This window comes from Nicotiana tabacum, chromosome 5, assembly GCF_000715075.1.
Source record: "Nicotiana tabacum cultivar K326 chromosome 5, ASM71507v2, whole genome shotgun sequence".
Taxonomy (NCBI): Eukaryota; Viridiplantae; Streptophyta; class Magnoliopsida; order Solanales; family Solanaceae; genus Nicotiana; species Nicotiana tabacum.
In genome coordinates this window covers 78,675,569-78,698,988 of record NC_134084.1, presented here as the reverse complement: position 1 = coordinate 78,698,988, position 23,420 = coordinate 78,675,569, and the positions used below count along the sequence as shown (strand labels likewise).

Sequence of the window (23,420 nt, the reverse complement as noted above, 5' to 3'; positions counted from 1 at the left end):
AGGGTCATCTTTAAGGTGTTATGGTCTCAACATTTTAGTAGTTCAATTTCATTTGTTTTTCGGAAGGCAGTCCTCGAGCGTGGGGTTATTTGTTCGAACTTCCGTCATGGTCGGCCTAAGCCTGTTTACATAATAGATCAAGAGTATGAAATAGGAAAATTTTCTAAAGGCATGCGATATCAGCAAGGAAAAATACTTCTCTCAATAGATGATTATACATGCGCATATGTTTGATGTTAGGGCTTGAGTAACCTATATGGGCACGGTTCATGTGACTGTTTGACCCTTACAAAATTTTCCTATCGAGACCCCGCTGTCACGAAGTAATTTCCTTGAAATAAAGTAGACATTCGAGCAGTACTCCAGGCTTATTGTAGGGGTACCTCGGATTCTATTGAATTGCTCTAAGTTAGCACGAACAATGGTTGCCTCGTTAAAAACATCAGCGGAAAAATCCATTTGGGACAAAAACCAGTCTACGGGAAAAAGAGTGCATTGCCTGTTTTAAGATCCAAAGCTTCGTGTTGATCCTTGTCGATAGCCTGCAAGTGTTAGTCGAAAAAATAGAAAGAATTGGAATGGGGTCATACCTTCATTCAGATTTTGGACATTTAACGTGATCTTACTCGACACTAAGCCCCCGTGAATTTGGACCTTGATCATTTCTCCTCTCATTTCGTGTGAAGCTTCGCCTAGACCCGCTGCCTCTACGGTCTCCGTTGTACGATTGATATCGATCTCTATTCAACCTCGGTTCTCGATCGATGCCCCTTTTGATCCTATCCATGGGCCTGCTTGGATAAACGGACCCCGAAGGTATCCCTAGTTGATCATCCTCGACCCTGATCTTCGACTGATATCGATTATATATGTGCGGCCCATGTGACAGCTGGGTACTCGATTAAGCGTTGCTTCAACTGCTGTGAATCTATGAAACTCCGAGTGTTGAGACCTTAAGTGAAAGCTTGAACAGCCCAGTCAGCGGTGACCGGAGGCAAATCCATTCTCTCCGTTTGGAATCGAGATACGAATTCCCTGAGCATCTTGTTATTTTTCTGCCTTACCTTGAAAAGGTCCGACTTCCTTGTTGCAACTTTAATGGCTTCGACGAGTTCCTTTACAAAAGAATCTACACGTATAGCAAACGAATTAATAGAATTAGGATGTAAGTTATGATACCATATTAAGGCACCCTTCGATAGAGTCTCCCCGAACTTCTTTAGCAGTACGTATTCAATTTCGTCATCTTCCAAGTCATTTCCTTTAATGGCGCACATATACGAGGTGATGTGTTCATTCGAATCGGTCATCTCATTATACTTAGGAATCTCAGACATACAAAACTTCTTGGGGATTGGCTTCTGAGTCGCACTAGGTGGGAACGGTCTTTGCCCGAACTTCTTCGAATCCAAACCCTTTAGAATCGGTGGTGCTCCCGGTATTTGGTAAACCCGGGATTTGTATGTTTCTACTTTTTTATTATTTGCCACGATTTTCTTTTATCCTGATTCAATCCGTTTAGTGAACTCCTCAAGCATCTTCATAATGGCAAGGTCAGTCCCCGATTCATTGGCGTTCGATTTCTCCGGTACAGGCTCGACTCTACGAACAACTTCTTGTGATGTTTTGTGCTCAATTCTGCTTGGTGCTTGATTATGATTTTGGAGTTGCGCTATCGCATCTTGTTGAATTTGCAACATCTCGAATATCATTCGAAGGCTAATTCCTCCTTCTTCACCGCTCTGTGCGTTCGGATCGGCTGCTCGAGCATCTCTGTGGACGCTATTTTCAGGGTCGACGCCCAAATTCCCATTAATGGCAATATGGGAGCTGACATCGACTAGGTCTACGACCGGCGGTCCATCGGGGATGACTGGAGGTACTCCATTTCCCGGGGCGACTATGTTTTCGTTCCCGTTCTGAAGATCAAGGTCGTTGTCGGCGTGAGTGGGTATTGCTTGTGAGTTAGACATGTTGATCCTAAAATCAAAAACACTCACAAAAACAAGCGTAAAGTAGTGTGTGTTATGAAAATTAATACCAGGCAATCACTAATACCAATTGGATAACAATTAAACTTACAATATGGTTTTAAGGATACGTAATTTCACCTAATACCAATTGATAGATATGAATATTAGTAATAGAAGTTAACAATAAGATAAAGCAAACTAGTGTTGTAAGGTAGTTCAACCCTCGAGCTAGAGTGCCCTCGAACTGATCGGTGCCCAAAATAGTTAAGAAACAAACTAACTAATGAACAAGAATATAAGCGAGAAAGTGTTGTATTGCTTTGATACGCGTGATTAATGCGTCTTACAAATGATTAGGACCCTCTTTATATAGGGGAGGAATCCTATCTATGGTATAATTCTAATTACGGAAGTAAATTCCATGATGGGCTAAATAACTAGTCCTGACTTGATAAGTGCCGAGATTTCCGCCACGATCCTTGCCCGATCACAAATATCTCAGCTTTCTGTTAGTCGACCTGGCAGACTTTCTTCGATCTCGTTCGATCTCTCTCCTGTTTCAGTCTCTATCTTGATCGGCCATTGATCCATGAGCTTACCAATCCATATCTGTACCATGGTCCGATATAACCGAGACCGAGCCTTGATTTACCACTCCGATTTCGGTTAGTCATACAAAATTAGGCAAACCCGATTTTGACCGTATACACTCGCAATAAAGTGTAACAGAACTCCATTACCACAATTTTATTTGGCATAAGTTGAGTGAACTCAAAATTAAAGAAAGAAAGACTAAAAGCATATAAATTAAGATATGAATAAAGTATAAAAGTGATATTGAGAGTTAATATTTACTTTTATGACAATGCAATCAGTTCATGCCTCAAAACAGTTTATTTGGTCAGAAATCTCCTAACATAGTTTTAAAGAATGAAAATATGGGACTTGAACTCGTGATTGATTTATTTAACATATTTCTAGTCATTCCTTTTAATCTTGGATATGATATTCATGAAAATTAAGAATATATAAATGTATTTTCCAAAAATAGGTCATAGGTATGTTTTTGTCTGACGGTACGCCAAATATTGAGCCAGACAAAATAATATATTAATATGCTGAAAATACATAAGGGCGAGATATAGCATGTGTTGTGCCTTTTAACACTAGAGAAATGATACTCTATTGGGTCGTTTTGTATGAGGTATAAGTAGATATAGTGCTGGTAAAAAAATTTAATATCACCTTAATATTTTGTTTGGTTAGCAAACCTGGTATAAGTTATTCCGAGATTAAAATTACTACCGAAACAACTTATACTTTGTAGGAGTGGGGTAATTAATGTTGGAATAACTTATATCTTCTTCTAAAAATTTATGCAATTGTCATTTTTAATACAACATACCAAACAGTAGATAAAAATAATACCAGGATAACTAATTCGAGATTAACTTATCCCAGCGCCTTATTCAAACCAAATAACCCCTATATGTGATAATAGTGCAAAAGAAAAGCTTAATAATGTGTCATCTTACAAATCTAAAGTGCTATAAGATCAAATTCGATGGCTCATGCCTTACATCCTAGAAGTGTAATGTTCAACTCTCATCCAAATCCCCATTTTTTTTTGAAATCTGGGTCTAAAAACTATTTCAGGTATTGACTTACATATGCGAATTAAAACAAGAAGTCCAAATTAAGTATAACTTATAACAAAATAACATCAGATCAATGATCTTAAGTTATTGGTACAATATAAAGTGAATGATCGCATAGGATTATAAGCCTTAGTGGGACTTGATCAACGAAATAATTCAAAGAACAAACAATAAAGAAAAGAAAACTAAAGGTGCCAGAGTAGTACAGGACGAATCTGAACAGAAAAGATCAGGAGAGGAGAAACAGTAATGTGATCCGGTAAAATCGGGGGCAATGTCTATCCCGATTCCCCGATGAGAGAACGATGGGGGAGCACGATGAGATTATAATTGGGGCCAGAGATCCTTCATATCGAGACTATACATCCGACATCAAACATGGTAAAGAGACATATTCCATATCAAGTATAACTCCTAGACCTTGGAAGACACGGTGGACGGTTATGCATGATGGATAAGGGGCCGTAATACTTTCCCTCAGTCGGACATTATGGCGCGAATCTCATTCAGTAACGATTATGGATCAATAGTTACCGGGAATTTTTTTTTTAATACGTTTTTTAGACTTATACTAGGACTGAAACTCTACTACTATATAAGGGGAAGTTTTTCTTTAGTCTGACAGATCGTAACACACAATTCAAAGCAGTAAAAGTCTATTTTTTCCTTCTAGCGACTGTTAAAATCTTTGCTCACTTGTTCTGTTCTTCATTCACGACTGGGCTTGAACCGAGGGTCGAATAGAGGATGAGGTCACTGTTCAATCTAAGATCAGACTTGGTCATAATATCGCGATTGGTTTGATCTTTTATTTCGTATTTAATTCATTTATCTGTTATTCTTTATTATTCGTGTTGAATTAAACCACGTATACTTTAAATCGTGTACAAATTTAATTGTTGTCCAACTTTTGGGTGAAACGTTTGGCGCCCATCGTGGGTCTAAGGATTATAGTGGTGATTTGATAAGAATCTCCATAACACACCCTTACGCTTATTCTTTGAAATCTTAATTTTAGTTCGGTCTAATAATATCAAACTTTCAGTCTGCTCACTTGAACATTGACGTTGAGTCTGGCCATCACGGTGAAAATAATAATTTGGTGCCCAGCAATGATGTTCTTCCCGCCAATCCCAACGGTGTCCCAGCTGCCGACTCAGTCGATGCTAGCTTGCAGGTGGCCATCAACATCAATTTTCCAATTGATCCCGAAAACATTGTTCGTGGGGACCCCGACCAACAGCTCGAGAAGTGCCCGAAGGTGATGGAGTGAGACTACGGCTGATTTTTGAAATGCTACAGGCTCAACAAGCAACAATATCATAGCTGCAGAATCAAAGCCACACCCTAATAACGCCAAACTATGCCTTATACAAGGACACACACGGACGTAGCAAATATAATCTGAGTAATTCTGCCTAGAGTCGAACCACAGAGAATTAACCTATCAATTACTTTTGTCGGATTTACTAAATTCACAGAATCAATTTCCCCAAACTTTGTAATTTACAATTGATGATATTTCTAACAACTAAAAACTGAAAATAATTAACAGCTGAAAATTAACTATGCTTGATGTGTAAACAGTTGGAATAAGGTCTAAGGTAATGGTTTCCCCCGTTGGTGATTTCCTTGATTGTATGTTTCTTATAGCGATGCCTTAGTTGTCTCTATCAATCAAGAACTCCCCAGTTATCATAAATCTCTCTCAAGCAATTATGATAATTTACTAAACACACTCTCTCAAGCTACGCTAGCTAGATTCACATTACCGTTCTTTTAGATTGCATCCGAGGTATCGTTATCTCTAATCCAACCTCTAAACCCTCGGTTATGACTCTCGTCTATACTCCAGGAGTGATGTTGTTCAAACAACTACCTAAATATGCACTCTCTCTCAAGAAGATACATAATAAATAGGAACGGATAATTGAGGGCCCTTTCAACTAACCACAATCAAAACGTAGATGAACAAATAGAGATTAACAACCAATTCAAACTATATTACTATCACAACCAAGTCATCCCCAACGGGTTTCACCAAAACCTTAGATTAAAGTATTTAACTACTCATGACAATGTAAGAATAAACTACGAAAATATTCATAATGGAAAATTGCAAGAAAAATAGAAGAGAATAAGAACTATGATGTTTTAGGTGATCTCTCACACTTGTCTTCTTGCAAAAGTAATCTCCAAAAATAAGCCCCCTCTTCTCTTGGGCGAGTTTCCTACATCTTATAAGTGTTTTACAAAAGCTTTCCCGAATTGACACTTTGGCCCCTTAAATTTCTAGACTGTGAACATGCCGCCACGGCCGCGGCGTCGACCATGGCGCTGACCGCGGAGAACACTGACTCCAACCGCGGCGTGGACCGCGGTGAGTATGCTAGGCCTTTTTGTCTCCGCGTTCCTTCTCTTTTTGCTCTTTTGTGTTTGGGTATTTCTTGAGTGGTGTTTTCTTCACGTTATTGCCTTTAAACACTTCATGTTGCCTCCTCACATCTTATATTCCCTGCGAAACCAAATAGCATTAATTAAAGCATTTTATTGGCAACTTACATTATAAAACAACAACAAAGCATGGGAAATTATGGTGTAAATAACAACTATATAACCTATTATCAACACCCCACACTTAAATTATTGCTAGTCCTAGAGCAATTCACCACACTCTATAAAAATTCATTTCCTATGCTTTTCCCTCAACGACTCACGCCATGAACATTTCACAAGAGTTACACCTAGTAGTGAGCAGCTTTTACCTCAAGAATCAAGTTTTTCGTACCCTGTAACATTTGCACTTACTCAAACCACTCTACACAATAGTCAAGATGCACCTTTCCTTTGTGAATCACATGCCCTCACATCACACAAGAGAGTAGTTCCATATATATAATGATAGTGATAACAATTAGGAACTCAAATGGACAGAATTCACTCACTCTCCAAAAAGAACATTCACATGCCACAAAGATGCACCATAAGCTTGCCCCTAGTGTAGTACTCGACTAATCGAGCCCCACTCAGTCTAAGATCAATAGGACTTTATTTGGTTGTAATGTAGGCTAAGGGACGGGTAGGATACATTTGGATATAGTGACTAACCTCTCTAAGCACTTTTAATACAATTACGTTGAACCTAAAAATCATCATTTTGTAAGCCAACACTCCACCACATTTAAACATCCCCATACATTAGGTGCAATTTGTACAAGCTACCACTTATTAATCACTACAAAATATATGAACTTTTTTTTCGTGGTGCTTTTCTTTTTACGCTTCACATTCTGCACCTTTTCTCTATTTCCATGGTTCCACTTCAAAAACCAAACCACCACCCCACACTTTTGTTTTTACATAATCTCAATACCAATCTAGGGCTTAGTGAGAGGGAGGAAAATTGGTTCAAACAGCAGGCTATTCAAACAAGTGGTTAAGGTTCACATTATGGTCGCCAAAGAAACAGACTTATAGGCTCAACGGGGCTAACTAAGATGTAATGCATTCAGGTGGGTTCACTTTATATGTCTGGCTCAACAAAGAAATGCCTATATCACTTCTAAAACCGAATGAAGCTACTATATCGCTTTGCAAACACACAGGGCAAGTTCTAGGCATCAAATGTACAACATGGAATATAATGATACTCACACCCACATGGCACATGACTCACTCTGGATTAGTTTATCAAAACATTCTCTTTTGAGTGTTCAAGTTAGGTACAAACATATAATTTTTAAGGCACTTAAACAAGATTCAACCCTTAAAGCTAAGCGCTACACTCTAGCGTCTATCGTGTTCAGGTGTAAGAACGCTAAGGGTTTTTATTCTTCAATTTTAAGCTTGTCGCCCATTAATCCTAACCTAAAACAAAAAAATCTACGTATACCCGGTTCAAGCTAAACCCTTGGAAAAGAACCGTGACCCAAAGAAAAACCAAGAAGAAGTTACTACACTACCTAAGAAATAAAAAAAAATCTTTTTGGTGTTTTCTATAGACTAGCTTCCCTCAAGAAAATTGTCTATAGAAACCGTCATTAGGAAGAGTCTTTATATTTCCAAAAAAAAAAATTCTTCTCGACTTGGTCCCTCAAGAACCCCGCCGAAAGAGATCCATCGTCGGGTCAAGTCGCTTCTATTTTAACTTCCTAAAAAAACTGTTACTCTATTTCTAAAGTCACTAACACAAAAAATAAAACCAAGAATAATAAATAGATAATATTCACAAGTACAGCATACAACGAAGTTCCCCACCCCACACTTAAAATTAAGACATGTCCCAATGGCTTGACAATATAAAAAGCAGTGAGGTAAAGAAACTTCCCTGAAGGGTCACTCTTGATCCGAAACTGTGTCTGGGTTCACGTTGCAGGCGCGACCCAGTGCTCTCAGCCAGCCCATGAACTTCTTTTTCGACTTCACCTGTCGGTCAGCCACAGGATCAATGTGAGTCCCCAAGTCAGCGACGGAGGTCTGCAGTCCAGTCATTTCCTGCTCCAGAGCAGCCATCCGAGTGATCTGGCGTGGCTGTGATGATCCTGCCTTGTCCCCTCTAGGAGGGGCTGTGATCTCAGTAGCTTCAGCAGCATCAGAATCATCCTCAGACTCAGACTCATCAGACGAGTCATCATTGCGTCGTACCGGCTCTCTTCCCTCTTGTCCAATTTTTCTCGCTCGGAAAGGGGGTTTTATAGGTAATTTCCCATCAACTCGGGAGTTCTCAGGAACCTTAGCAAGGCGGCATAGACGGGTGACAAGCGAAGGGAAGTAGTGGCCTTTGCTTAGTTCGGGCGATCGGATGAACATTTCTTCAGAGAGGACTCGGGCGACATCAAACCCTTGGTGAGTCATGAAGGAGTAGACCATAGCGGCCCGTGGCCCATTTACATCGGTGGTATTGCTGGATGGTAGCAACCGAGTGGTGATGACAATGAGCCAACATTTGGCCTCACAAGTAAGAGACTTAGAGTGTAGAGTCGTCGGTTGTGCTACCCATTTGGGCTGTCTGCCAGGTATACAAATGACCTTCAGAATTCTGTCCCAATCAATCATCGGGCGACTAGCCCTGATGTAATGATCATCACCCGTGAATGCGAGGAGGCAATACACTCTGCGGATGACCTCTATAGAGGCATTAACCGGGGTGTTGCACACAGTCACAACCTTGTCCTCGTATTCTGGCAGGTTTGCATAGAACTCCCTCACTAGCTGAATATTGGCTTCCTCAGGAGCCTTAAAGAAGATGTCCAGTTGACACCTCCGTAGCAAATCAAACATATTGGGGCATTCCTTTACCAATGCCTTCCTGTCGATATGGACCTCATGGAGTAACTTCTTGGCAAGTTTCTAATTGTACCTCGCCTCTGCTTTTTCAGAGACGAACCGAGATCTATCAAACCGTGGTGCACTGGACTGGGCCCTAGCTCGTGAGGAGCCTCTTGGGCCACTCGCAGAGGACCCGGTGTTTCGTCTCTTACGGGCTAAACTTATAATGCCTGTCAAAATAGAGAAACGCGTATTAGGAGGAGCCTAAAATAGTGACTATGGGTGGTTACTCAGACTTCACCACAACCATGTCACAACATCTCTTTATATCTCCATTGAGGCAATTTCACAAACACATTGTCAGCAAGGCATTTTTCTTCATATTCATGACCCAAGGGAATTAAGAAAACTTCCCCAATTCACTACACCCACACATTCCACACTTTGTTTTAAACAATCACCCACCAACAACACCATTCCACACAGTCAAAACACAACCCCTTCACCAAACATATGCTAAAAATGAAATTACACTAAAAAGAAGAAGAAAAACTAAACAAAACAAAATCCTATCACTAACACTACATTAGAACAACACTAACTAGCATAATACAACAAAAAATAGAAGGAAAAGAGAAGGAGGTCGGAATCATACCTTGGGGGGAAGAAGATGAGGGGTGTTGTGAAGGAGGAAGAAGAAGAAGAGAGTATGGAGGGGAGGGTTAGGGTTTAGAGAGAGAGAGGGAATTGGGGATTTTAGGGGGGAGGGGATTGTTTATTTTGATTTAGGGAAGGGTTATGTTGTGTTTTAAAATTAAAAGAAGAGTGGAGAAAAAGAACGAAAATGAAAAAATAAAAAAATAAAATAAAATAAAAAAAATCAGCAAACCTGGTACGCCTTCCGCGGTCGACGCCGCGGTCTGAGACAGCGTCTCCCGCAGTCATCACCGCGGTCCAAGCCGCGGCTGCGGTGAAATATTAAACCTTCAGTGATTTTCGCGGACCGCGTCGCGGTGAATTTCGTCGCCCAGCAGTGTCTCCCGCGGTCCTGGCTGTCAATTTTTTTTTGTCTTCTAAACACGAAGTTACATACTACACTTACAACACATTCGTGGGTTGCCTCCCACGCAGCGCCTGATTTAACATCGCGGCACGATGCAAGTAGTTCAGCCTTCACTCCTCATTCGCATAATATGGTTCTTTCAAATTGATTACCATTGTATCCCCTTTTTCTTCAGTTATTCCAAGGTAATGTTTCAACCTTTGCCCATTTACTGAGAACTTGTTTGTCCCATCTTCTGACTCAATCTCAACAGCTCCACTTGCAAACATTTGCACCACTCTAAATGGCCCTGACCATCGGGACTTTAACTTACCCGGAAACAATCTCAGCCTTGAATTATACAATAATACCTTGTCACCCGGTTTGAAATTTTTGTCCACAATGTGCTTGTCATGCATCTTCTTCATTCTTTCCTTGTAGAGCCTCATGCTTTCAAAGGCTTGATATCTAAATTCTTCCAGCTCATGCAACTCTGTCAGTGGATTTTGTCCAGCTGCTTCGGGATCCATGTTCAATTGTTTCAGTGCCCACCAAGCTCGATGTTCTAGCTCCACAGGTAGGTGACAGGCCTTCCCAAATACCAACTTGTATGGCAACATAACTATTGGTGTTTTGAACGCAGTTCTATAGGCCCAAATTGCGTCATCAAGCTTCTTTGACCAATCAGTTCGTGTGGCATTCACTGTCTTAGTTAGTACACTTTTTATCTTCCTGTTGGACACTTCAACCTGCCCACTGGTTTGCGGATGGTAAGGGGTAGCCACCTTGTGGCGTACATCATACTTTGCAAGCAATTTCTTGAAGGCTCTGTTACAGAAGTGAGTGCCTCCATCACTGATGATCGCTCTTGGTATCCCAAATCGGGTGAATATGTTCTTTTTCACAAAACCTATCACCACTCTTGCATCATTAGTGGGCAACGCTGCAGCTTCCACCCATTTAGACACGTAATCCACAGAAACAAGTATGTACTTATTGCCAAATAAGTTGACGAAGGGGCCCATGAAGTCAATCCCCCAAACATCAAACACCTCTACCTCTTGAATCGGGTTCATGGGCATCTCATGGCGATGGGAAATGTTCCCGATTCGCTGACATTCATCGCAGCCCTTCACCCATATGTGTGCATCTCTAAACACTGTTGGCCAAAAGAACCCGGCCTCTAGCACTTTCGCAGCTGTCCTGGCTCCTCCAAAATGTCCTCCATATGTTGATGCGTGACAAGCCTGCAAAATAGAAGATTGTTCTATCTCGGGGACACACCTCTAGATCATATTGTCAACATAGATTCTAAACAAATAAGGCTCGTCCCAATAATACATGCGACAATCACGATAAAACTTTTTCTTTTGGACAGATGAAAGGTCATAGGGAACAATACCGCAGGCCATGTAGTTTGCAAAATCTGAATACCATGGTGTATCCTCAAGACTGGCTGCAAGCAGCTGCTCCTCTAGAAAGGTTTCCAGGATCTCTTCGACCTCGACTGATTTTTCAGCTCCTTCAAGTCGCGATAGGTGATCAGCGACTTGATTTTCTGTACCCTTACGGTCACAAATTTCGATGTCGAATTTTTGCAACAGTAACACCCAACGAATCAGGCGCGGCTTAAACTCCTTTTTCTCAATTAGGTACCTGAGAGTTGTATGGTCAGTATATACAATTACCTTGGAACCAATCAGATATGATCGGAACTTGTCAAAAGCAAACACCACCGCCAACATCTCCTTCTCCGTCACTGTGTAATTGAGTTGTGCACCGCTTAGCGTTTTGCTTGCGTAGTAAATTGGGTGCATCAGCTTATCTTTTCGCTGCCCCAAAACTGCTCCTATAGCATAGTCGCCGGCATCACACATGAGCTTAAATGGTTGCTCCCAATTGGGTACAGTTATCAACCTCTTCTTCAGTTCCTCAAATGCCAACATGCAATCATTAGAAAACACAAAGGGCTGATCCTTTTCAAGGAGTTTGCATAATGGGTTAGCAATTTTGGAAAAATCTTTTATGAAACGCTGGTAGAACCTAGCGTGTCCAAGAAAACTTCTCACCGCCTTGACTGACGTGGGCGGTGGTAGCTTCTCAATCACGTCAACCTTAGCATGGTCGACCTCAATTCCTTTACTGGACACTCGATGCCCCAGCACTATACCTTCTTGTACCATAAAATGGCACTTCTCCCAATTTAGCACTAAGTTTGTCTCCACACATCTTTTAAGCACTCTCCTTAAGTTGTGAAGACAGTCTTCGAATGAATCTCCCACCACGGAGAAATCATCCATAAAGACCTCCATAATATCCTCCACCATGCCTGTGAAGATGGATAACATGCACCGTTGAAAAGTCGCGGGTGCATTGCAAAGCCCAAAAGGCATTCTCCGAAAGGCAAAGATGTCATACGGGCAGGTGAAGAATGTTTTCTCTCTATATTCGAGGGCTATTGATATCTGATTGTACCCCAAATATCCATCCAAGAAACAGAAGTGCGATCACCCAGCCAGCCTGTCCAACATTTGGTCAATGAAAGGTAAGGGGAAATGGTCCTTTCGGGTGGTTGTGTTCAATTTCTTGTAGTCCATGCAGATATGCCACCCTGTGACTGTACAAGTTGAGATCAACTCATTGTTCTCATTTTTTACAACAGTCATTCCCCCCTTTTCGGCACACATTGGACAGGGTTGACCCAATTACTATCAGAGATGGGGAAGATTGATTCCTGCATCTAACCATTTGATCACTTATTTCTTTACAACCTCTTTCATGTTTGGGTTCAGCCTTCGCTGGTGTTCCCTGGAAGGTCTGTGCCCCTCCTCCAAGAGAATCTTATGCATACAGAAGGCTGGGCTGATACCCTTTATGTCTGCCATGGTCCAGCCAATGACAGTCTTGTTTTCCTGCAGTACCTGTAAGAGTCGTTCTACCTGCACATCCAACAAATCGGATGATATAATAACAGGCAAGGTCGAATCAGGGCCTAAGAACACATACCTGAGGTGATCTGGGAGTAGCTTCAGTTCCAACTTGGGTGGTTCCTTTATTGATGGCTTTGCTAGAGGAGTGGCCTTTTTTTCTAGCTCAAGGGACTCGAACTGAGGTTCCCTTGACCAAAATCCTCGGCCTTCCAGTGCATGACCCATTCAGCTAACCCTTCACCATCCATTTCTTCTAAATTCGTCAGACATGCCTCCAATGGATCTTTTACAATTAGAGTCATATCATCTTCTTGCAGGATTACATCCACTGCCTCCACTAGAGAGCAATTAGCATATTCACTGGGTCTCCTCATAGATTGTTGAACATTGAATATGACTTCTTCATCGTTCAATCTCATTTTTAATTCCCCAGTCTCACAGTCGATCAGTGCTCTCCCAGTGGCTAAAAATGGTCTCCCTAAAATAAGGGGTATCTCCTCATCCACCTGACAATCCAGGATAACAAAGTCTGCAGGGAACACGAACTTCCCCACTTGAACCAACACATCATCAAGAATACCAGTGGGCCTCTTTACTGTGCGGTCAGCCAGCTGTAGCGGCATCGAAGTTGGCCTAGCTCTGCCAATGCCCATTTTGGTGTACACAGCCAGCGGCATCAGATTTATGATGGCTCCCAAATCACACAACGCCTTTGCAAAGGCATAATTTCCAATTGTGCATGGAATAGTGAAGCTACCTGGGTCCGACATCTTTTGAGCCGTCGATTTTGCCACCACTGCGCTACAGGTCTGTGTTAGAGTTACAGTGGATAGATCCTGAAAATCAAACTTCCGTGACATTAGATATTTCATCATCTTGGCATAACCGGGCATCTCCTTCAAGGCATCCATCAAAGGAATATTCAACTAAATTTGATGCAGCATCTCCATGAACTTCTTATATTGGTCTGCCTTCTTTTATTTGACCAGTCTCTGATGGAAGGGTGCAGGTATCACCCTTTGTGCATTGCTTGCTGGCTTCTCTCTGTTAGAATTTTCTGGCACAAGAGGTTCCACCTATTCTGCAACTTGCTCATTCATCTTTTCTTTGCCTTTTTCCTCCTGACTTTGCTCAACCACCACTTCAGTAAGTTTTGTTGGTTCCTCTACCTCTAATTGAACTGGAGTGGCTGGTGTAGTATCCTTGCTGGCTTGTCCAATTTCCTGCTCTCTGTCTAAATCTCTCCCATTCCGGAGACTTATTGCCATCAGCTGATTCGGGTTTTGGTCCTTGGGGTTTATGTTTGTGTCTGCAGGCAAAGTTCCCTGAGGACGGTAGTTCAAAGCCATGGACAGTTGACCCAGCTGCGTTTCAATATTCTTTATGGCTGAATCATGCACTACCAATTTTTCCTGCACTTTATTATTTGTCCCAATGAGTTGCTGAAGCATACCCCTGATTTCCACCATGTTGTTATCTTGCTGCTGAGGGGGTGGTTGGTATGTCAATTGTTGCTGATTTTGTTGTGGATAGCCCTGTGGTTTCTGATATGGTACTGGTACCAATTGGTTTTGAGGGTGCATACCCCCAGGCTACTGCATATTAGGCATGTACTGCTGATTTTGCTGCAGTCTCCACTGTTGTGCTCATTGCCTCTGACCCCCATAGTTGTTGACATAATTCATATCTTCCCTTGCCCCTTGATTTTCACCTTCTTCGCTCCATGAACACACATAAGACTGATTAATACAAGGTGTACACAGTCCCCCATTTGTTGTATCAACAATGTGCACCTGTTTTGTACCCATCTCATCAATCTTCTTTGTCAATATGCTCATCTGGGTCATGAGTGTGGCCATGTTCTCTGCATGCGAATTATTTGGGTCAAGAGGAACTGAATGCACTATGGGTGCCAGTGTTGTACCTCTAGTCATCCACCCCGAATTTTGTGACATCTTATCAAGAAGGACTTTGCACTCGGTGAATGTCTTCCTCAAAAATGCACCTCCAGCTGAAGCATCCACATTTGCCTTTCAAATTGTCAGATAGCCCCATGTAGAATCTCTGGCCGAGCATCTGGTCTGGAATGCCATGGTGAGGACACTTCACTAACATCCCTTTAAATCTTTCCTAAGTTTCTTGCAAGGACTCAGTGAGCTGCTGCCTATATTACAATATGTCATCAATCTGTTTTGCAGTCTTGTTAGGCGGGTAGAACTTGTTCAGGAACTGCTTGACTAATCCTCCCAGGTGGTAATAGAGTTGATAGGGAGCGAATTTAGCCAAGTCTGAGCTTCCCCGGTTACCGAGAATGGAAACAGTAGAAGCTTGATAGCTTCTAGAGTCGCATTTGGATGCCTTTAGGTCATACAAATTGACAGAAAATTTTTCAAGTGTTGTTGCGGGTATTCAATGTGTGACCCAGAGAACAGTCCCTTATTCTGCAGCAGATGCAACATGTTGTTGGTGATCTGGAATGTCTCCGCTTGAATTGCGGGCACAGCTATGGCAGTGGCCAGATTATCAGCTGTGGTTGTGCCCAGTCATAAAGTGCAGCTTCGGGCACAAGAGGTGCCACCCCTCTGACATTTAAGTCAGCTGGCTCATTCTTGACGTTTCCGTTGACGTTATCTATGTCACCCATGTCAAATTCGAGTTGGTGTGATTGTTGAGATTGTTGAAGTCTTTTTATTGCATGTTTCAATACCCTGAATATTTTCTTGGGGTCTGAGAGTCCTTCTAGCAGTTCTGCAGTCCTCGAAGAACTTCTAGGTATACACCTGCTTTCCACAAGAGTTCAAACGTTAGAATTTCAATGAAAAGATTGGGTATAGAGAAAAGTGACTACACTTAGAATTTTTGTACTTCTCTCAATTGTAATTGATAACACCGTTAATTCCCCAGCAACGGCGCCAAAATTTGATAACGCCAAACTATGCCTTATACAAGGACACACACGGACGTAGCAAATATAATCTGAGTAATTCTGCCCAGAGTCGAACCACAGAGAATTAACCTACAATTACTTTTGTCGGATTTACTAAATTCATAGAATCAATTTCCCCAAACTTTGTAATTCACAATTGATGATATTTCTAACAAATAAAAACTAAAAATAATTAACAGCTAAAAATTAACTATGCTTGATGTGTAAACAGTTGGAATAAGGTCTAAGGTAATGGTTTCCCCCGTTGGTGATTTCCTTGGTTGTATGTTTCTTATAGCGATGCCTTAGTTGTCTCTATCAATCAAGAACTCTCCAGTTATCATAAATCTCTCTCAAGCAATTATGATAATTTACTAGACGCACTCTCTCAAGCTACGCTAGCTAGATTAACATTACCGTTCTTGTAGATTTCACCCGAGGTATCGTTATCTCTAATCCAACCTCTAAACCCTCGGTTATGACTCTCGTCTATACTCCGAGAGTGATGTTGTTCAAACAACTACCTAAATATGCACTCTCTCAAGAAGATACATAATAAATAGGAACGGATAATTGAGGGCCCTTTCAACTAACCACAATCAAAACATAGATGAACAAATAGATATTAACAACCAATTCAAACTATATTACTATCACAACCAAGTCATCCCCAACGGGTTTCACCAAAACCTTACATTAAAGTATTTAACTACTCATGACAACGTAAGAATAAACTACGAAAATATTCATAATGGAAAATTGCCAGAAAAATAGAAGAGAATAAGAACTATGATGTTTTGGGTGATATCTCACACTTGTCTTCTTGCAAAAGTAATCTCCAAAAATAAGCCCCCTCTTCTCTTGGGCGAGTTTCCTACATCTTATAAGGGTTTTACAAAAGCTTTCTTGAATTGACACTTTGTCCCCTTAAATTTCTGGACTGTGAACATGCCGCCGCGGCCGCGGCGTCGACCGCAGCGCTAACCGCGGAGAACACTGACTCCAACCGCGGCGTGTACCACGGTGGCAACCGCGGTGAGTATGCTGGACCTTTTTGTCTCCGCATTCCTTCTCTTTTTGCTCTTTTGTGTTTGGGTATTTCTTGAGTGGGTGTTTTCTTCACGTTATTGCCTCTAAACACTTCATGTTGCTTCCTCACATCTTATATTCCCTGCGAAACCAAATAGCATTAATTAAAGCATTTTATTGGCAACTTGCATTATAAAACAACAACAAAGCATGGGCAATTATGGTGTAAATAACAACTATATAGCCTATTATCACACCCCAACAGGGTCAAGCTTGAACAATCCTGGGAAAGCACTCGAAGAGACAAACAAACTACCGAGAGACAGGGTGAAGATGTGCCCGGGGTAAATTCAGAGGTAATGAAAATGCTCAAAGTGTTAACAAAATGGGTGGAGTCAGGTGAGAAAAAGATTGAGGCTAATGACAAGAAAGTGGAAACATACAACTCTACGGTCGATCAGATCCCGGGAGCACCCCGATATTGAAGGTATTAGACTCCAAAAAATATATCCAGAAGCCCTTTCCTCCGAGCACGCGCGACACCAAAGCCGATCCCGAAGAAGTTTTGTATGCCTGACATCACCAAATATAATAGGACCACAAATCTAAATGAGCATGTGACCTCCTATACATGCGCAATCAAAGGGAACGATTTGGATGACGATGAGATCGAGTCGGTGTTGCTGAAGAAGTTTGGGAAACCTTGTCCAAGGGAGAATTAATATGGTATCACAACTTGCCCCTAAATTCCATTGACTTGTTTGCTATGCTTGCAGATACTTTCGTAAAGGCCCATGTTGGGGCCATCAAGGTCGAGACTTGAAAGTCAAATCTTTTCAAGGTCAAATAAAGGGATAACGAGATGCTCGAAGAGTTCGTGTCAAGATTCCAGATGGAACGGATGGACCTTACACCGGTTGTAGATGATTGGGCCGTTCAGGCATTCACTCAGTGGCTCAACCCCCGAAGTTCCTTGGCCTCTCAATAGCTAAAATAAATTTGGTAGAGTACTCAGCGGTAACTTGGGCCGACATCCACAACAGGTACCAGTCGAAGATCAGGGTTGAGGACGACCAATTCGGGCCCCATTATGGATCTGTTTATCCCATCAATGCGAATGATAGATCTAAGAGAGCCATTGACCAATTCGGGCCCCATTATGGATCTGTTTATCCCATCAATGCGAATGATAGATCTAAGAGAGCCATTGATGGCGCCTAAGTTCACACCTCAAATTGGGGTTGTGAAGCGGTCGATGCAATTATAATTATCCAACTAGGAGTCGGGATTGATTCCTCAGGAAGCGTAGATGGGATTAGGTATATACTCAGACTAAGCGTATAATGTGTCCAAAATGCACTTTCACATACTTTGTTGTTTTTGTCTATTTCTAAATTAAGATATTGTTTGCCAATGTAAAACTAGAGAATGATATGTTTGGTGTTGTTTTTCAAGTTTGTAAAAGCTCTAGGGTTGTGACTTCCACCTAGGTGTTTGCCTAACGGGTTGTGGGCTTTAGAGCGGGTTTTGTTGGTTGGGGCATAATATAGCAATCAACACGCAATTACCCACTCAATACCTCTCAATAATATAGTGGTTTTGTCCAATTTGGTTTTCTCAAGTCCAAATGGGTAATTCACAAAATATTTGATAGATGCACAAGTCGAGTTTTACTATCTCTAGATTCAACCCTTTAATTGAGGCTATCAATTTCTTGAGTTCACCCCAATTTCTTGTTAGCCAAGTTTTCCTAGACTTAGTCTCTCTTTCTCAAGTAGAGACTAAGTCAAATAGGCTTGAATCAATGTTTGCAACCATTGATTCTACAATTAAAGCAAGAACTAGGCTAAATACTACACACCCAACCATAAACAAGCCCTAAATCAAACACCCATTAGGTACCCACACTAGGGTTGGGTCACAACCCTAGCTAGAAATTTAGCTGCTCAAAGATGAAATTGAAGAAATTAAAGAAGAAAATAAGGTTAAACTCATATTAAATGATAAAAATATAGAAATCCAATGTAAAATACACAAACTATTGTAAAATTTCCTAAAGCAGTAAATAAAAACGGCTCCCAACTTTCAGATGTTCAGAACTTGACATAATTTTATCAAAAAAGACTATTTATTCACAGCTAAAATTTTCGGATAAAATTTCCCTTTCGGAGGTTCTGCGGCCGAAAAATTCTGTGTGCGGTCCACACTTTGATTCAGGTCTTGACAGGAGTGACTTTTGCGGCCGCACGATTCTAAATTGCGGCTGCACTTCTTAAATTCTACGGACCACACATTTTTGAGTGCAGCTGCACTCTTAAGTTCTGCGGCTGCACAATTATAGTGCGGTCTACATTTCTTGACGGACTAAGACTGGGATTTGTCTGATCTTCAACATCTGCGGCCACACGATAATTTTGGGGTCTACACTTTGCAAAGCATTTCTGACAAAGGTCCTTCATGATCTGCGGCCGCAGACAGAATTCTGCGGTCCTCACTTTGGCCTTTTTTCTTGGTTTTAGTCCTGTTCTAAAAATACTCCTTCTTGAGTTGAATTTCATCACTTTGGCTTATTTTCCAATACTCCTACAAGAAAGCATATTTTATCAGTTTTCGGAAATATTTTTAACATTTTTGAGCTAAAATAAAAGCAAAAAGGCACAAATAAGTAGTCAAAATCCCCACTTATCAACTCCTCCAAAATTAAGTTTTTGCTTGTCCTCAAGCAAATAAGGCAGTTCCTACCTCCACAAGAAAATAGTTATTCCAACTATGCTAAGGTGAATCAAACACACATCAATTGGGACCAACAATTACCCACAACACTTATGAATTATCAACAAGGCAATGAATTGAATTTTTAAGCACAGTAGTTCTACTGTGACACTAGATTATCAAGAGTTGACTTTATTCATTGTCGCGCCACTTTTTCCCGCGAAATCAGGATTCAACATTGACAACTCGTTTAAGGAAGGGTTTAAAAGAGAGAGTTTCCACCTAACGAATTAAGGTGTGTTAGGGCACCTATTTTGCAGGTAACTCTGTTTAACCAGTTTGTGTCACAAAAAATCGGGTAAGGGCTCGAAATTACCTTGAAGAGAAGTTGTTAGGCACTCTTCGAGGTCCACAACTGTGGGTCTCGGCCGAACTCAATTATATGAATTAGTCTATGTGATCAAAGATAAGGAAAAAAGGGAATCTAGGAAGTTCATTAAACGCAAATAATTTATGAAAGACAAGGTGGGGGGTCCTAAATTTGTTAGCCTAAAAGATCACACCAGTTGATTCTACATCGTACTTTATGCGTGCACTACCCGTCCCATGCATATGGTCCACGAGGTTTTGGACCTCTATTTAGGTAGTTCTAGACTTTAACTTAGGTTACTCAAAAAGGAAAATACTAAGCAACAGACAAAACACTTAGGACTTTCATTTATAAGCAAATAAGGGCTCAAGTTGGCCTCCGCAATTAGGCAACTAATGCACGCAAATCAGATTAACAAAGACGGTTGCTAATTTTTAAATAGTAAGATTATATAAACCTATAGGCAAGATCTCTATATGATATTGAATGAACAAACAATCATGCACAAAATCAGTTTCTTAATGCGATAAGTAGAACCTACATAGGTTTGCCTACTGATGTTAGCGTTAATGCAATTAAGCCTATTAGCATGGTATTTAGGTGTTTTGTGCGATAATAAACTGTGGCAGGTCACAGAAACAAGTCCAAAATTATTCATTTGAACCCTATAAGCATTTTTCTAATGAGAGTAACAACGCAGTGTTTGGAAAATCATGAACAAACGGGCAAAAGTGATAATTAAACTGATTCAAACCTATAGGCATGCTTTCTACGATTTGATTTGATTTTAGATCATATAGGCATGATTTCTAGTGAGGATAACAACATAATAAACGATTGAAAAGATTCAGGTGTGTATTCTATAATTTGATCTAATTTTAGATCCTATAGGCATGATTTCTATAATCTGAACGAAATAGTATGTAAGCGGGAATTCATACACATATTGAATCACGCTGTTTCTATAGGCATGGTCTGTAATAGAACATAACTGAATCAAACATTGAGTCTATGGACATGGTTGCTAGCAAATAATGGCTGAACATAATAGGATACCTATAAGCATGATATCTAGCACACAACATAGCATTAACCCTATAGGCAGAATTTCTACCCCACTTTGTAGCAAATATAAAATATGAACACTTTCCCATTTTTACTAATACCCCAGAATTGTTATTACAAATAATTATTACAGACCAGAATTTAATAAATGAATTATAAAATAAGTAAAACTATAGGGAGCCTACAATAAGGCCAAATACACCAGGCCAGACCTTCAACTCACAATAGCTTCAAATAGATAGACAATAACTAGTAGTGGATGATTCACCCATATTTTAAGGATAAGCATACATAACCCAAATCTCTAGTGTGTCAGAGTTCCCAAAGGCTTCAAAAACCCAGGGCAGTGCTCAAACTAGAGAAACTAATCAAAAGAAGTTCAAGGAAGACTAGAGACCAAAGCCCTAGTGTGTCAGTGTTCATAAGGGTTTCACATGGACCCCGAGCAGTACTCACACTAGGAAGGTCAAGGATAGAACCTAAATATCCTTGGCTTTCAAAATAGCATTGGTAAAAAATGAGAGAGAGTGGGCAGTGGTTAAGGAACATAATTTGATAAGATGTACTTAGTTTTAGGAAGCAGACATAGCAAAGTTTAAAAAAACACAGAATAGTTGATCAAAAGGTCAACAAGACTTAGAAACAAGTCAATCATTTAGCAAAACAATACATAGGCAGAATCATATTGAAAGAGTTAGGGATAAACAAGTTTGCAGAATTTACAAAGATGCACAGGTGCATAATATCAAACAAGTTAAAGCCTAAAAGGTATAATTTATGCTAAGTATCCATCCCAGTATTAAAAGAAAGTCATGTTAACTCACATCAGGAAATAAAACATTATTTAGACATGTTATGTAGACACAAATTTTATAACTACCCTAGAGTCAAGTAATCACTGAAGGAATATGGAATCAAGTGAGCCAAGGACATGCTGAGAGACATATTAGTAGGGAGGCAAGTCACAAAATGTTACAAATGTGAAACAACCATTTGCAGGAACTCAAAGTAGAGTAGGAAAACAGACTTAGGTTGATCAGTAAATGTAGACATTCAGGTATTGAACAGTAGACTAATATGAACTTCAAAGATTCAATTCAAGTGCAAAACTAACAAAATTGCATACATGATCAGTCCAGAATGCATTAGCTGAACAAACTTAAGAGGGTTCAGATTATTCAAGTTAGGTGTGAACAATCTTAGAACTAGAAGCATTAGGTAAAATTAAAATACTAAAAAGACTTAAAACGACTGCAAAGTTAACAAAGTCACATATAAAATAACCCAGAAACACATAAGGCCATGAACTTCAGAGATGAGAACATATGCAAATCATAAATACATAGGAACGAAATTGCAAAGGTTCAGTAACTCACTAGTTAAAAAGAAACAAGAAAGAACAATATCCACAGTAGCAAGAACCTAGAATTTCTAGCCTTGGCTTTCGGCCGGCCAAGAACTAGAGTATAGAACAAGATAATGAAAGAACCACAGAACAAAACTTCAAATTTTAATTAGATTATTGCGATTCAGCTCTGTTCTAAAGGGGAATTGGATGGGGGTTATATAGTAGCAGAGATTGAACGAGTAAACAAGAGAAACTGTAAAATCAAATACAAATAAGAAAGCAATAACATACAGAATCAATAAAGAATCGGATTTTGGGAAAATAAGTAAACCCTAGTTTTTTAGAAAAACAAATATCAATGGAATATACATAAAAATAGTAGCATAGGATGAATATAGACACAAATAACAATAAAAACTCAGAGAATCGAACTAATTTTGGTCCAATCTAAAGAGATCTGAAACCCTAATTTAGGGTAAGTAAGAATCACAAGAGATACAGGAAATAATCATACTTAAAAAGAGCAAATGATGAATATAGATGAAATAAATAGAAATACCAATGATTTGAACCAACTTTGGTTCGGTTCTTACAAGATCTGCTTGCCATGTTCAGGCAAGCAGTATAAAGAGGTAACTGGTACCAAAGAGAGGTCGTACATGGCAAAGAATAACCATGGAATGCCATATTAGGTTGGATTAGGAGAGATTCTAGGGGGCGGCAACTTTAGGGTTTTTGGAAGAGGGAGAAGGGAGATGAGAGCAAATGCGGGCGGCAGATGGGTGAGAATGGCTAGGGTTTGGGGGTGAGGGTGTAATTAAAAGGGGAAATAACGAGGGCCGTTGATCTTGCAAGATCAACGGCCAAGATTTAAAATGGTGACTGGGGCGGGGTCAAACGGGTCGCGACCGGGTGTGGGGTTGGGCTAATTGTTCTTGGGTCAGGGGTAATTGGGCTGATTTTGGTCCAATTTTGGTTTTAAGAATGAGCTATTAATTAAATACCCAAAAATTCAACAAACATAATTTATAAAATGCTTAATAAATAAATAAATATTATTTATACAATAAAATAATTAGTAATAATAATTTGGAATTAA

General features: G+C 40.3%; 1 protein-coding gene across 1 annotated transcript; it reads right to left on the bottom strand.

The window, feature by feature from the left end:
- Positions 1-10,072: 10,072 nt before the first annotated feature.
- On the bottom strand, positions 10,073-13,782 carry LOC142180823 (uncharacterized). Its single transcript, XM_075252912.1, has 4 exons — positions 13,093-13,782; positions 12,811-12,880; positions 11,376-11,790; positions 10,073-10,796 (listed from the first exon to the last, which is right to left on the bottom strand). The coding sequence occupies exons 1-4, from the start codon at positions 13,780-13,782 to the stop codon at positions 10,073-10,075; spliced, it is 1,899 nt and encodes a 632-aa protein (XP_075109013.1).
- Positions 13,783-23,420: the final 9,638 nt, after the last annotated feature.